Source organism: Bos indicus x Bos taurus, chromosome 4, assembly GCF_003369695.1.
Source record: "Bos indicus x Bos taurus breed Angus x Brahman F1 hybrid chromosome 4, Bos_hybrid_MaternalHap_v2.0, whole genome shotgun sequence".
Lineage (NCBI taxonomy): Eukaryota > Metazoa > Chordata > Mammalia > Artiodactyla > Bovidae > Bos > Bos indicus x Bos taurus.
The window spans coordinates 39,098,391-39,115,853 of record NC_040079.1 but is presented as its reverse complement, the minus strand read 5'-3'; the positions used below and the strand labels follow the sequence as shown (position 1 = coordinate 39,115,853).

The window sequence follows — 17,463 nt, the reverse complement described above, 5'->3', positions numbered from 1 at the left end:
CCCACATCTGTGTCATCTTGGAAATGCCATTGTCTTTTCTCATGCAGGTTCTGGTTCTTCATAATCTGAGTAATCTGGAGTTTAATCCTGGATATTTTGAATATTATGTTACAAGCCTCTGGGTCTTGTTTAAATCCTAAAGAAAACATTTGTTTTGTTGTTTTTAGCAAGAAGTTCTCCTGGTCAGATCCAGACCACAAGTCCCAACTTACCTTCTACTTGCTTTGGTTTTAGTGTTAGTTCAGTTTTCAAAGCCTTTGAAGTGCTTTTGAATCAGTTCCACCTGTGACCCACTAAATGCTCATGCTGCCACCTGAGAAGCTGTCTATTTGTTAACACAGTTCTCAACATCTCTGGTGTCCTGATTAAGATCAGATCAATACATATGCAACTCAGCGGTGAGCACAGATCACTTTCTAAAGCTTTTCCACCTTGGCAACCTTTTTTCAGTTCCCCAGGGCTTCCCTCTAGTTACCCTACTCCTCAGCATAGTTCCAGGGCAGAGGCCAATCAGTGGGAGGACAGAGGAAAAATGCATCAAGGATTCACCTCTGTCTTTTGGAATCACAGCCCAGCAATAAATAGGAAAGGTCCCCTTCCTCAGAGTTCTGGCTCCTGCTCATCTGTTGCTGCCACTACAGGACTGCTTGGAGGCTGGGGTGTGAGGAAATGAGGAAGAGGGAAAAAATGTCTCCCTGACATTAGAGCTCACTTTCATGCTTGTTGCACCAGGAATAAGGGCATCTCCTGGAAGTCAGCTCTGTTCCCCCGTTCCCACATCCAGATTTCAGGCTGTGTTCATGTAAACGAATAATCAGAGGGAAAACTGGTAAAACCTACTGCCAGTTTAGAGCTATTTCAAAATTCTGGTGTTCTTTACTAATTTTCCTGCTACTGATTACTTTTCAAAGTCCTCGTATAGATATTCCATGCATTCTGTACAGGTTTTATCACTGTGTCAAGTGAATGAGACAGGGAGAAATGTGCTAACTCCATTTCACCCGCAACCAGAATCTGCACACTAATTACATCATACTAGAAAGGTCATTTATTAAGTTTATACTTTGAGCAAGGGACTGTACTGTCTTACTTACCTAATCTCTTCTAGAACCCCAAAAGTTATATATTAGTACAGTTACATGTAATAATCTTCATTGAATCATGAGGACACAGATGCTTAGCAAAAATGACCTTGCCAGACATCACCTGACTGGTTTCAAGACTCACAGAATGCCCTAGAATTATAATATCCTCAGACCACCTGCTAAAAAATCAACTATAGTGCTTATTAAAATTCAAGTTTCCTGCACCCCACCTCACATACTTTGTCAAAATCTTTGGGGAAGGGGCTCAAGGAGATTTCCTATGCATGCAAAAGATGAAAACCAATGATTATTGCCTCCAACAAAAGAAACCTTCAGTCTATGTGACTTTTAAAGGGATGTCAGTGTATTTCAAATAGGAATACCCATTAGTGTTGGCATCAATCAGCTTAAAATAGCTTACATATGCTCACATTCCCTGCTCTTCTGTATCACGTTAAGGGACATAAAATAGGATTTGTTATAAGCCAAGGTTCACTTTATATACAGGAAATTTTCTGAACCCCAATCCCCTGAACCCAAGGCTCTTACTCCCCTCTAATCCCTGACAATAACAGCATTCTAATAGGACCCTCCCCAAGAAGTATTAACCAACCAGTATATCAAATTCTCTTTTCAAAAGAGATCTGGCATAAGTAAATTCTCATTTGTTGCAAACAATATTGCCACATTTCTCCCCAGGAGGTAGAGCTGCCCTATCTTTCATGGTGAACCTTACTTGGTAAAAGAATAATTTTGATAGGGATCAAAATTGTCATCACATTGTATCCTCATATTCTATAAGGCCAGACTGAATTTTAACACCCTCAGTAATAAAAAGAGTTGAATTAAAAAAAAAAAAAAAACTTAGAAAAACTCACTTAGTATAAATGCGATGGGGGAGAATCTTGAATCAAACAAAGAAAGGTGATTTTTTGTTTCCCTTAACAGAAAAGGTTTTTAGGACAAGTTTACATGTAAGGATATAATTATGAAGGTGAAAAAGTCAATCAGATTTCAATGTTTGCTCAAGATCCCTAGTAAATGATGTAGATAACATAAAAATGCCGTACACATAAAACTTTTCTTCTGAGGATCTCAAAGAGTTTTATAGACGCTGCCTTAATGGCTCATAACAGGGATTACCATTCCTACTCACATATGGTAAAAACAAGGTCAAGTATGCCATTCTCCAAGGCCCTCTCTGCTATTCTCTTTTTTAAAAAATGTGTCATAACACACCATAACAATAAGTCATATTTTAGTACTAAAACTTATGGTAAATATTCTGCTTTGAAATAAAAATCTTCTTCCAAAAAAAGTTCTTATGGATATTTATGAGGAAGTTCAAAAGTTTCAAACTGATCAGCAGTAATGAATCAAAAATAAAAAGAATTCAGTGCAGTTATTTTCAACAGTGAAGAATATGTCAACCAGTAATTTCTACCCCCTCCCCATCCTGATTCTGGAGAGAGAAAACTCCAAAACATATGGCCCAGGAAAAAAATCTGTCCTCGTTTATAGTGATGAACTGGCTTTTACATCTCTGCAGCCAGAGTACGCAAATGACTTCACAGGCAACAGCTTCCGTATGTTTTATATTTTTAACATTGACCGTTCATAACAAAGGTTCTTTGATCCCAGATCAAATGTTTGAATCAATTTTCTCTACACTTACTCAGAGTCACCATTATAAAAGCTCTCCTCTTTCCCACCTCCAACCCTTCCTGCAATAGGAACTATCCATTTGTCACCTTCTCTGTGATACTTCCCACCCCTTTGCTGTGGTTTTTAGCTGTGCTCATTAACCTCTCATATGAAAGAGGCACAGCAATAAACAATTTTATACATAATAAGTTAACTGCAATAAATAAGACTCCTCTAAGGAATTCACAGCCATCCTTAATAAAACTAAAAGCTCACAGTAGTATGGTTAGTACAAAAACAAAACAAAACAAAACAAAACTTTCCCAACCAGAAAAAAAAAATCCTCAATAGGTAAGGCCTTTCCCTACATGTAAGAAAAATTAAAATTTACATATATTTTTTTTAACTAGATTATTGCCTGGGATTAGAACTCTAAAAAATGAACTGAAAACTAAAGCCTTAAATAAAAACAAAAAACCAGAGACTGGATAAATAGTAAAAACATCAAATAAAAACATTAAGCAATACTAAAAATTGAGAATATTTTCAACTTTACTGATTCCAAGACCTTTATTTAGATCTTATGTAGGAGCAACATTTTTAACATGACAATTGCTAAAAAGTTAAAACATGAATTTTGTAGAAAGGTAGTTATTAAACAAAGGCTACTTTGAAGAACAAATTTTCTAGTGGTAAATACATTTGTAGACCAATTATATTCGGGGCTAATTATATCTTGTGGAGATTAAAACAGAAAAAGAAAGAAGAGAAAAAAATCCTGGTATTAAAAAGTCCTTTTTCCTTCCATATCCTAGCTATCATAAATAATGCTGCAATGAACATAGGAATGCATGTATCTTTTCAAGTTAGTGTTGTCATTTTCTTCAGATATATACCTATAAGTGAAATTGCTGCATCATATGGTAATTCTATTTTTAAATATTTTCCATAGGGGCAACACCAATTTACAATCCCATCCACAGTGCACAAGGGTTCCCTTCTCTCCACATCCTTACCAACATTTGTTTTTTCTTGTTTTGTTTTTTTTTGGTTGTTGTTTTTTTTTATAATAGCCATTCTGGACAAGTGTGAGGTAAGATCTCGTGGTTTTAATTGGCATTTCCCTGATGAGTCAAGATACTGAACATCTTTTTTTTTTTTTTTTTTTAACTTACTGCTACTGGTTTATTACAAAGGCCAAGCAGAAGAGATGCACAGAGATAGGAGAGTGCAGAGCTTCCATGCTCTCCCACCCTCCCGCCACCTTGCTGCCTTCACCAGAAGCTCTCTGAATCTTATAGTTCAAGGGTTTACACACAGCTCAATCTCCAGTCCTCTCTCCTCTTACTGGAGGTTGGTAGGTGGGGCTGAAAGTTCTAACCCTCTGATCAGTTGGTCTTTCTGGTGACCAACCTATCCTGAGACTATCTAGGGCCCCATCCTAAGTTACCTCAACAGAATAAACTCAGATGTGACTGAACGGGGCTTATTATGAAAAACAAGGGACACTTTCAAAACTCAGGAATTTTTTAGAAATTCTGTGTAAGGAATTGGGGACAACAGATAAACATTTTTGTGTTTTACCACTTCATAGAAGTAGAAATAAAAAAGAAAAACCCACTTTTATCCTGGCATACATGCAAGCATGCTCAGTTGTGTCCCACTCTTTGTGGCCCCATGGACTGTAGCCCGCCAGGCTGCTATGTCCATGGAATTTTCCAGGCAAGAATACTAGAGTGGTTGCCATTTCCTACTCCAGAGGATCTTTCCAACCCAGGGATCAAACCCTGTCTCCTGCACTGGCAGGTGAATCCTTTACCACTAAGCCATATAGTCTGTATTAGCACTATGGAATAATTACAGGCTTTTTGTGAATTTTGAGTACTATGTTTATATTAGTATTGCAAACATTTTATGTTAATATTTATATTGAAAAACCTTATCACTATTGCATTATGAGTATCACTCAGATCTCATTTTGAGGTTATTTCTTCAAAAGAGACTTTCCCCTGACAATCCAGTCACTATTTTAACACAGTAGTCTATTTTAATTCTCTGCATGGCACTTAACCATGGATCATTTTGGAGTTTTATTTATTGTCTCTCTCCCACTGAGCATCTGTATATGTACCTATTAGCCATCTATATGCCTTCTTTGGAAAATGGTCTATTAAGAACTTCTGCCCATTTTTTAATTGGATTATGTGATATTTTTTCCTATTGAGTTATATAAATTCTTACCTATTTTGGATATTAACCTCTTATCAGATATATGATTTACAAATATTTTCTCCCATTCAGTAGGTTGCATTTTCATTTCATTAATGATTTCTTGCTGTACAGAATCTCTTTATGTTGATATAGTTCCACTTTTTTATTTGTGTTTTGTTGCCTTTGCTGGGTTTCACTGATCTTTTCTATTGTCTTCTTACTCTATTTCTGCTCTGCTTTTGTTCTTCCCTTCCTTCTACAAATTTTGGGCTTTGCTTATTCTTCTTCTAGTTCCTTAAGTTGTAAATATAGGTTATTTCTTCAAGTTTTTTCTTATTTCTTGAGGTAGCCATTTATCACCATGAACTTCCCTCTTAGAACTGCTTTCGCTGCACTCTATAAGTTTTGGTATGTTGTATTTCCATTTTCATTTGTCTCACGGTATTTTTTATAACTTGAGGTATTTATTTTGGGTTTTCAAGTGGCGCTAGTGGTAAAGAACCTGCCTGCCAACGTAGGAGACGCAAGAGACACGCATTCAATCCCTGGGTGGGGAAGATTCCCTGCAGGAGGAAATGGCAACCCGCTCCAGTATTCTTGGAGAATCCCATGAACAGAGGAGCCTGGCAGTCTACATACAGTCCATAGGGTCACAAAGGGTTGGACATGACTGAAGTGTATTAGCATGTATTTATTTTTGGCTGTGCTGGGTCTTTGTTGCTGCATGAGCTTTTCTCTAGTTGTGATGAGTGGGGGCTACTCTCCAGTTGCAGAGTGCAGGCTTCTCATTGCAGTGGCTTCTCCTGTTGCAGAGCATGGGCTCTAGGGCATGCAGCCTTCAGTAGCTGCTGCACATGAGCTCAGTAGTTGTGGCTCCTGGGCCCTAAAACACAGGCTCAATAGTTATGACACACAGGCTTAGTTGCTCCACAGCATGTGGGATCTTCCTGAATCAGGGATTGAACTGTGTCTCCTGCATTGGAAGGCAGATTCTTTACCACTGAGCCACCAAGGAAGCCCTCAAGGGTTTTTTGTTTTTTTGTTTTTCTCTTTTTATTTCTTCATTGATACCAGTCATTTTTATAGTAGCATGTTGTTTAATCTCCACATATCTGTGATTTTCCACTTGTCTTCTTATAATTGGTTTCTAGTTTCATAGTATTGTGGTCAGAAAAGATACCTAGTATGATTTGAATATTTTTAAATGTATTAAGACTTGTTTTGTAACCTAACATATGATTTATTCTGAAGTATGTTCCATGGGCACTTGAGAAAGAATGTGTATTCTATTGCTTTTGGATAGACTGTTCTCTATAAATCTGTTTAGTCAATCTGGTCTAATTTAAGACCAGTGTTTCCTTACTGATTATCTGTCTGGATGATCTGTCCTTTGAGGTAAGCAGAGTAGTAAAGTCCCCTATTACTACTGTATTGCTGTCTGGTTCTCCCTTTAGGTCTGTAAATATTTGCTTTATATATTTAGGTGTTCCCATGTGGCCTGGAGAATTCCATGGACTGTATAGGGGTTGCAAAGAGCTGGACACAACTGAGCAACTTCCACCTTCACTTTTTTCATGTTGGGTGCATAAGTATACAAATATTACATACTCTTGTTGGATTGATCCCTTTATCAGTATGCAATGCCCTTCTTTGTCTCTCATCACAGTTTTTGTTTCAAAGTCTCTTTTGTTGGATATAAGTATTGCTACCAAAGCTTTGTTCTGGCTTCTATTTGCGCTAAATATCTTTTTTACATCCCTCCACTTTCAGTCTGTGTATGTCCTTATACCTGAAGTGAGACTCTTGCAGGCCTTTATTTTTAATCAACTTATTTAGTCCATGTCTTTTGATGGTAAACTTAGTCCATTTACATTTAAAGTAATTATTGATAGGTATGTACTTATTGCCATTTTGTTAATTGTTTTCTGGTTGTTTCCTAATTCTTCTGTTCCTTTCTTCTTCTCAGGAAAAAAAAAAAATCCTGGTGTTAAAAAACCCTTTTAAAAGTCTTTTTTTCCCTTTTTGTTTGCACTGGTAGACAGGTCAGGTTTTAACATAATTTAAGCTACTATGATTCTTCACTTAAAAATAGTCATATACCTCAATTTTACAACAAAATAAAAAAAAAAAACAGAGTGTTAAGTTGGACTCTGTTCATAACATTGTAAACATAAAAAGGGCATGCTTTAAGGTGCTAACACAGGGAGTCTTGAGTTTAGTATAGATTTAGCAACACTCCTCTAGGCAAAATTGAATTTTCTGGCTTTGCGCAAAATGAATTGTTGTATATATTATCTACCCATTCCAAATAGTCCAAATATTACAGATTACCTTGCACACAGCTGCAAACTGTTGGTTATTTCCTGCTCCAACTACAAGATATCCATCCTTGGTTTTAAAAGCCTAAAATAAATAAATACATACATAAATATATAATTTTACATATTGAGAATACCACAAAAATAGCTTTAATTACTCAAAATGTATATATAAACCTTGTTCTAAAGTAATATTAATTAAATCAATATCAACTAATTAGTATATTTTTCTATTATATTTGTATAGCTGTTGTTTGAGGTTCTCAAAGCAATTCCTGTCTCATCCACCAATTGTTATAACATTGGAGGAGGGAGGAAAAATGAGTAACTTAGAATAGTAAAGAAAATACTGGAGGTTTATTATAATTCATAATATTAAATTCTATATTCATTATAGTTTGGATTAATGTTGGATATTCCCAGTTTTGTGTTTTATTTCCAATTTTTCGTGTAGGGCAAAGAAAATGATATAGCACATTGTTTTCTACAAAGTCTAAGAAGAATAGATGGTAAAAAGGAAGGAAATGAGGGAAAGGAGGAGAAAAGAAAGGAGAATGGGGTGGAAGGAAGACGAGTAATGGAGCTATAGTTTGTCTTCGAAAATCTGAGATACAAACTTTTGGGTAATTTTCACTTCCTAGTAAGTGAAAAATGACACATTTAGATCACTGGACCCCATGTGGCTTTATGTACCTGAGAAAGTCTTTTCCTTTTAAGAGACATGTTCATTTGGGAAGCCAGATATATGTAAATAATTGATACTTCTCATAGTTCAAGCCCCTCTTAAGTACTTATCAGAACTCACTTCTACACACCTGATCACAGTGATGATCAGGGGAACCGAACTTTACCCTCAGAAGGCCTTATTCCCATTTTCTTTGAGTAAATGAGTTTCTTTAGTTTCCTTTCTTTCTATGTAAAAATTGCTCTGCATCTTCACCTACTTTTTCTTCACTTATGCCCACCTCTGGGAAAGATAACATCTGTCTTTCCTGTCAGGGCTTATTCCTAGGCTAATGACCTGAGTACTACCTGTACTCACTCACATCCTTCAGAACCCTGCTCAGTCATCTTTAATGTCTTCATTTCCACTGTATCTTTTTCTTCTAGCTACATAGAAGCTCATGCTAATACTAAAAATATTAGAAACAATATAAAATTTGTACCAGTCTTGACATACCTCTCAAGCTTTCTTGAAATTGTTCCCTTCCTCCATCTCTAAATAATATAAAAATGCCACTTCTTCACCAACCACCACATTCCAATGCCCTTTGTCATCAGGATTCCTATCCTATCACTGAAACAATTCTTTCTTATACCACTGTATTAGTTGGTACCATCCCCTCCTTCAGGAAACAGTCTCATCTCTAGGCTCTGTCTGCATTATCTCTAATCTCTCTGATGTTTTTCACATGCCCCCTTTACAGGATTACCTTCTATACTCAACATTACTTAAACATCATCATTACTTAAGTATCTGTATTACTTGTTTCTTACAGTAGCCACTAGCCACACATAAGTATTAAATTTAAATAAACTAAAATTAAATCAGCCAGTCACAAAAGAATACAAATTGTGATTCCACTTACAGGAAATGACCAAAATCAGCAAATCCATGGAGACTAGAAAGATTAGTGGATGTCTGGGGCTGAAGAAGTTTGGGAAATGTGGAAAGTGACTACACAAGTAACAGCTTTCTTATTTGGGCAATGAAAATATTCTAAAATCGATTATGGTAAAGGCTGTACAACTCTATGAATGTACTAAAAACCAGTGAGTTGTGCAGTTTCAGTGAGTGAATTTTAGTGTATGTGTATTATATGTCAATAAAGCTGTTTTTAAGAAAAAGTAATAGTTTACTTCTACCAACATTCTAGCTAAACATCAAGCATTCAATAGCCACGTGTGGCTAGTGGCTACCACAGGAGACAGTCCAGATAGAGAACGTTTCTATCATCACAGAAAGTTCTGTTGCACAGTATAAGTAGATTGGAGTTAGTAGACTGTATTTTTTTTTCTTTTATTCTTCCTACTTCATGGTATCTGAAGAATATGAGGCAATTAATAAATGGTTATAAAATGTTAATAAATCACTCAGATGATTGCTTCCATATAATAGGGTTGTGGCTAAAAGGGATCTCGGAACACTATAATTGAGTTTTTTTCTGTTTACATTTTTGCTTGATTTGTAAATCAATGCCACCAAGATATTACATGAACTATTTTAAATGTTTATATTCCCTTATCCACCAGGCAAAAGCAAAATTAGTGCCATACCTAATGCATTAGTGTTTCTTAAACTACAGAAAGGAAGTCTGCAACAGAGCTATGAGTGGAGGACAAGGATTTTGAGCAGAGATGTCTCAACAAACCGTTCATAATTATGAAGTTATACAGGTTGTTTGTTTGCCTGCTTTTTTTATGAGGGAAAAGTGAGTTGGGAAGTAGATAAGTAATATGAAGTAACAATGTGTATTAACAAGTATAATGGGAAGTAAGGTTTCCAAAATTTTGGATCAGTGACATGTTCAAGTTTACATATTATAGGAGAGGGTTCATTTTCTTTCAGTTAATAAAGAAATGGCTGTTTCTTCATTAATTCTGAACCATAACATGAAATATATTTTTACCAATACATATATTTTTAATTTTAAGCAGTGATAACTAGTTAATAATCACTGGAAAGTAAATACCAAGTAACAGCTCAGCTGTGTATGCGTGCTTGCCTGCTAAGTCTCTTCAGTCATGTCCAACTCTTTGCAACACCACGGACTGTAGCCTGCCAGGCTCCTCTGTCCATGGGATTCTCCAGACAAGAATACTGGAGAAGGTTGCCATGCTCTCCTCCAGGGGATCTTCCCAACCCAGGGATCAAACCCACGTCTCATGTCTCCCTCATTGGCAGGTGGGTTCTTTAGCACTAATGCCACCTGGGAAGCCCTAGCAGCTCAGTCACCAGGATATAATTAGACTAAGGCTCACCAAGTAGATTTATTAGGATGAAGATTGGGAAATGAGTACATCAAGGCTGTATATTGGCAACTTGCTTATTTAACTTCGAGCATCATGTGAAATCCCAGGCTGGATGAATCACAAGCTGGAATCAAGACTGCCAGGAGAAACATCAACAACCTCAGATATGCAAATGATACCACTCTAAAGACGAAAAGGTAAGAAGAACCAAAGAGCCTTTCGATGAGGATTAAAAAAGAGAGTAAAAAAGCTGGCTTATAACTCAACATTCAAAATCCTAAGATCATGGCATCCAGTCCATCACTTTATGGCAAATAGATGGGGTAAAGTGGAAGCAGTGAAATTTTTTATTTTCTTGGGCTCCAAAACCACCGCATATGGTGACTGCAGTCATGAAATTTTAAAAAACGCTTGCTCCTTGGAAGAAAAGTTATGACAAAAGTAGACAGCTTAATAAAAAGCAGAGACATCACTTTGCCTACAAAGATCCATACACTCAAAAGCATAGCTTTGACTATACAGATGTGAGAGTTGGACCATAAAGAAGGCTGAGCACTGAAGAATTATTGCTTTCAAATTGTGGGGCTGGTGAAGACTCTTGAGAGTCCTTTGGACAGCAAGGAGATCAAACCAGTCAGTCCTAAAGGAAATCAGTCCTGAATATTCATTGGAAGGACTGATGCTGAAGCTAAGGCTACAACACTTTGGTCACCTAATGCAAACAGCTGACTCATTGGAAAAGATCCTGATGCTGGGAAGATTGAAGGTAGGAGAAGAAGAGAGCAACAGAGGATGAGATGGTTGGATGGCATCACCAACTCAATGCACATGAGTTTGAGCAAACTCTGGGGGATAGTAAAGGACAGGGAAGTCTGGCATGCTGCAGTCTATGGGGTTGCAAAGAAGTAGGACATGACTTAGTGACTGAACAACAACAGCAAGAAGATTATCAATTCTTTAAATAATTATTTGTCCCATGTTATTATTGCTACAGTATTTAATAAATATATTTTAAATAAGAATTTTCAGAAGAATATCTTTTGCTGTAAAATGAATGTTTTCTGGAGAAGGAAATGGCAACCCAATCCAGTATCCTCCTCAAATTCAGTTGTTGAAATCCTAACTCCCCAATGTTGGTATTAGTAATAAGAACACAGCCATTTCTGAAACAGGAAGCAGGCCCTCACAAGACATCTAATATGCCAGCATCTTGATCTTGGATTTCCTAGCCTTGAGAATTATAGTAAAGAAATGCCTGCTGTTTCAGCCAGCCTGTCTATGGTATTCTGTTATAGTATCCCAAATGGACTAAGAAATTGGTACTGAGAAGTGGGATACTGCTGTAACAAATATCTAAAAATGGTGACAATGGGGGGAAGTTATGAATAGGGCATATGAGAGGTGTCAGTGGATAAGAAATCCTGATTAAGTCAAGGACTGGCCATAATGTGGTGAGTAGTTGAATGCAAGGTGGAAGACAGGAGACTACGGATAATCAAAATATAAAATGCTTCAGTCAGTGATTACTGGAGCAAAGAAGTTTCAGTGTGAGGTTAGGGTCACAGTGTGAGATGCATAAAATAATCTCTGATAAAAGGTAAGGACTCAATAAATATCATTATTATTAAATAGCTACTAATAATGCTGGTTGGCACATAAAAAGAACCCCCTGTACATTCTAAGCGTTTGGATCTTGATTTCTGGACTCTTATCTACTTTGCAAACTCTCTCTTCATCCCCTTGGTTGCCTCACTCCCTATACCAGGCAAGATAAATGACCACATACTATGTACACACACCTCCAGCAGATTTTCCACCATAGGAACTAAATAAGAGCAGCAGACTGCGCTGCAAACATTCATGGCTGGGATGTTTCTCTTGTAAAGAATTGAAGCCTCAAACTACCGTATTGATGTGTCAGTATTCTCTCCAATCTAAAAAAGGTACATACAGTTAGTGGTGTGTCTACTTCAAAAACAAGAACACAAACTTCAAACCCTCCTGGAGCTACTTAAGTTTTCACAAGCTTTTCTTCCCGAAAAGGTAACCATTGCAAAATGACTTCATCGTCCACTGGAAAAAGACATTCCATGGAGTTGAACTCATTGCCATGAGAATGTTTTCTGGAATGTCAAGCAGTTACTGACTTTGGGTCTGTGCTAGTACACTGTGACAAATATAGAGCACTATTTCCTACCGCTAACAGTTCAGCTCACCTTATGGCACTGGAGCTGGCTGAGCCAGATGCAAGGAGGCCTCAAATGCTTACAGCTGAAGAACAATGTCCTATGGAATGGAACTCTGCAACAAGTGATAAAGCAGGCCAGAAGCCCCTAATTTCACCTATTACCTATTTGTCTACACATTTTTTTCATGGGAAATAAGCCATTTTGAACACACTCATTTCTACATTGTCTTGAATTCTAGAACCACTTTGAAAGCAATACTACATACTGATTTCCTACAACCCCAGATCCAGGTCAGGATTTTCCAATTCCATAGGAAGTCTGAATGTTCCTTGAGGTCCTTCAAATCAATTAAATCCTATTTTAAATAAAATAAATTTAGGATTTTCACTCAGTTTCTGATACTAGATATGGAGTCAGGGGCAAGAAAGGAAATGGAAACTGTCATGATTTTTATCTTCACAAATTATCGGTAGATATTATTTTTCTTAGAAGTCCTTTATAGGGAAAGCTTGCTGTTCTTCAGGAAGGCACCCATCATGTATCCTGGACATAATGTACAATGACATGGTGTTATTTTTCCTGGAAGCTATGCATGAGAAACTGATGATTCTGAATCACCTGTGTTATAAAGAATCTCAAGCTAGATTGTTTGGACTAAGCTGCCAAAAGCACCTCCTATTTAATGGAAAGTGGCAAAAAATTCTGGACAAGAATCCATATTGATTTTTCAGGAACACTTCAAGGTAAAAAATTCCTTGACTATGTTGAGCCTTTTTCAAGTACTCTTTGTTTTACCCCAAAATGTTACAACAAATAAAGTTTTGTACTAGTTATGTACCATCCATGAAAATACCGTATCTATCAATGAGCCTACACTTATCTAAGACATGTTAAAAGTCTTATCATAGACTAGAACTTTATTCAGGCTGTCATTATGACATTTCACCTTCAAGCAAAAAAATAAACTAGAGCAGAATATTAACTAAACCTCAATAAGAATATTATTGTAAAGTAGATAACAGTAGATTATCAAAAAGGTTTTCCAAACATACTTTAATTTCATCATATCTCAAGATTTATCAATGACAAACAGGGCACACAGAAGGTTGGCATTACTGGAAAGACCGATATTAGACCTGCCCACTAGACCTGAAGAGACACTAGGGTATAGATCTAGTTAACAGTAGAATTTCAGCCTAGGATATAGAAAGTTTGGATAAGCATGGCTGAGGGAAACATTCAGCCAGATGAAGTATGGGGGTATAGGTAGGAAATGGAGTAAGACATTTGGACAAATTCTTGAAACAGAGGATGAGATGGTTGGATGGCATCACAACTTGATGGACCTGAGTTTGAGGAAGCTCCAGGAGTTGATGATGGACAGGAAAGTTGGTGTGCTGCAGTCCATGGGGTTGCAAAGAGTCGGACACTACTAGAAACTGAACTGAACTGAATTCTTGGAAGTCCTTCAGTAGGTAGTCAGTTCCTAAGATTTATAGGCAGAGGCTGCATTTATGGGAATGAGGCTCAGAGACTTGCCTCCAAATTCCCACATGACAAGTTGTGAAAGCAAGTCACAGGGTAGAAGGATAGCACCCTGTTAGTTAACTAGATAAAATCCTCAGAGAATACAGGCAAAAGCAGAAGCCTAAGCCTTTGAACAAAGACACATGAAGCAATGACCGTGACCTCTAAGTGAGCATAGGAGTCTGGCTGGCAGATAAGAACTTAGAACCTGCTGCAGTTACCCCACACACCAAGGACAACATCTGGCATAACAAGAGCTAAACACATTTTGTCAAATCAAGGCTGATGCACTGATTGTCATAATGAGTGATGTAAGAAATACTGTATGATATCGCTTATATGTGGAATCTAAAAAGAAATGATACAAATGAATGTACTAACGAAACAGAAACAGACTCAAGGACTTAGAACAAACATGTTACTGGAAGAGAGGAGTTAGGAGGAGTGGATAGTTAAGAGAGTTTGTGACTGACATGTACCCAGTGCAATATTTAAAATGGATAACCAACAAAGACCTACTGTATTGCATGGGGAACTCAGCTCAATGTTATGTAACAACTTAAATGGGAAAAGAATTTGAAAAGAATAGATATATGTATATGTATAATTAAATCACTTTACTGCCCACCTGAAACTATAACAACATTGTTAATCAACTATACTCTGATAAAAAACAAAGTTTCTAAAAAAGGCTGATGTATTATGTTGGATCAGAGCAAAGTAAGCAATTCAACAAATACTAGAAGCTACACAGAAGGCTTTCTGGCAAAACTGAGAAGAATGAGGTAAGAAAGATGAGACAGTGTCAGTGACGCAAAAATGAGAACTCTTTTTTACTATATTGATTCTTCTGATCATAAACACAGTATATTTCTCCATCTATTTGTGTCCTCTTTGATTTCTTTCACCAGTGTTTTATAGTTCTGTATATATAGGTCTTTTGTTTCTTTAGGTAGATATATTCCTAAGTATTTTATTCTTTTCGTTGCAATGGTGAACGGAATTATTTCCTTAATTTCTCTTTCTGTTTCCTCATTGTTAGTGTATAGGAATGCAACGGATTTCGCTGTGTTGATTTTATATCCTGCAACTTTACTATATTCATTAATTAGCTCTAGTAATTTTCTGGTGGAGTCTTTAGGGTTTTCTATGTATAAGACCATGTTATCTGCAAACAGTGAGAATTTTCTACCCAAAGCAATATATAGATTCAATGCAATCCCTATCAAGCTACCAAAGGTATTTTTCACAGAACTGGAACAAACAATTTCACAATTTGTATGGAAATACAAAAACCTCAAATAGCCAAAGCAATCTTGACAAAGAAGAATGGAACTGGAGGAATCAACCTGCCTGACTTCAGGCTCTACTACAAAGCCACAGTCATCAAGACAGTATGGTACTGGCACAAAGACAGAAATGTAGATCAATGGAGCAAAATAGAAACCCCAGAGATAAATCCACGCACCTATGGACACCTTATCTTCGACAAAGGAGGCAAGAATATACAATGGAGAAAAGACAATCTTTTTAACAAGTCATGCTGGGAAAACTGGTCAATGACTTGTAAAAAAAATGAAACTAGAAGACTTTCTAACACCATACACAAAAGTAAATTCAAAATGGATTAAAGATCTAAACATAAGGCTAGAAACTATAAAACTCCTAGAGGAAACAATAGGCAAAACACTCTCTGACATCAATCACAGCAGGATCCTCTATGACCCATCTCTCAGAATATTGGAAATAAAAGCAAAAATAAACAAATGGGACCTAATTAAACTTAAAAGCTTTTGCACAACAAAGGAAACTATAAGCAAGGTGAAAAGACAGCCTTCAGAATGGGAGAAAATAATAGCAAACGCAGCAACTGACAAAGAATTAATCTCAAAAATATACAAGCAACTCCTACAGCTCAATTCCAGAAAAATAAACGACCCAATAAAAAAATGGGCCAAAGAACTAAACAGACATTTCTCCAAAGAAGACGTACAGATGGCTAACAAACACATGAAAAGATGCTCAACATCACTCATTATCAGAGAAATGCAAATCAAAACCACAATGAGGTACCATTTCACGCCAGTCAGAATGACTGCGATCCAAAAGTCTACAAGCAACAAATGCTGGAGAGGGTGTGGATAAAAGGGAACCCTCTTAAACTGTTACTGGGAATACAAACTAGTACAGCCACTATGGAGAACAGTGTGGAGATTCCTTAAAAAACTGGAAATAGAACTGCCATATGACCCAGCAATCCCACTGCTGGGCATACACACTGAGGAAACCAGAGTTGAAAGAGACACATGTACCCCAATGTTCATTGCAGCACTGTTTACAATAGCTAGGACATGGAAGCAACCTAGATGTCCATCAGCAGATGAATGGATAAGAAAGCTGTGGTACATATACACAATGGAATATTACTCATCCATTAAAAAGAATACATTTGAATCAGTTCTAATGAGGAGGATGAAACTGGAGCCTATTATACAGAGTGAAGTAAGCCAGAAAGGAAAACACCAATACAATATACTAACGCATATTTTTGGAATTTAGAAAGATGGTAACGATAACCCTGTATGCGAGACAGCAAAAGAGACACAGATGTATAGAACAGTCTTTTGGACTCTGTGGGAGAGGGCGAGGGTGTGATGGTTTGGGAGAATGGCATTGAAACATGTATATTATCATATGTGAAACAGATCGCCAGTCCAGGTTCAATGCATGATACAGGGTTCTCGGGGCTGGTGCACTGGGATGACCCAGAGGGATGGGATGGGGCGGGAGGTGGGAGGGGGGTTCAGGATGGGGAACACATGTACACCCGTGGTGGATTCATGTCAATGTATGACAAAACCAATACAATATTGTAAAGTAATTAGCCTCCAAAAAAATAAATAAATAAATAAAGTGGGGGGGGGGGGGGAGATGAGAACTCACTGAGAATGGCAAACATACTAAGAATTGATTCCCAAAACAAACTTCCTTCTTCACAGTTTACTGCCTAAATTTATGGGTGAAGATAAGTTTAAGGAGAGATGGAGAATATAACTCCAATAATTACATATATATCCTGTAGTTGGAACAATGAAAGGTTTAGTCCTACTCATTAATTACTTACTCATTTTACTATGGTCAAAATTTAGCCCATTCACAAGACAGTCCTTCCATTGTCAGGTCCATTTATTTGTCTGAAAGATGTCTTCCTTTATCTCCTTAATGCTCAAAGCCAAGGGTTTCTTAACCCACTGTGGTATTTGGAGGCAAGGAAGTTGTTGTCCTGTAGGATGATGCAGAGAAATCTCCCAGCATATCTCCATAGGGCAGGACCATTCAGGATTTACTCACACTTCTATTTTCTCCAACCATCAAATTATCGTCATCACCCTAATCTGGTACCTATGGCAGATGTTGCTATGTAACTCTGGCACTCTGTCTTTAAACATATAGGATCAGCCTTATTATTCTTTTCAGCAAATACCCCAGATAGCTACTACCTAATAGTTGAACATT

The 17,463-nt window shown here is 37.1% G+C and overlaps 1 protein-coding gene across 6 annotated transcripts in view; it reads right to left on the bottom strand.

The window, feature by feature from the left end:
• SUGCT (succinyl-CoA:glutarate-CoA transferase) overlaps window positions 1–17,463 on the bottom strand; it is an 832,600-nt gene that overhangs the window by 543,220 nt on the left and 271,917 nt on the right. For all 6 annotated transcript variants that reach the window (XR_003510718.1, XM_027539173.1, XM_027539172.1 and 3 more), the window contains one exon: window positions 7,272–7,343. Coding sequence is in view for 5 of the 6 variants with exons in the window: in XM_027539173.1 (XP_027394974.1) it covers window positions 7,272–7,343 (72 nt within the window). In the remaining variant the exon portion in view is untranslated. The remainder of the gene's footprint in view (window positions 1–7,271; window positions 7,344–17,463) is intronic.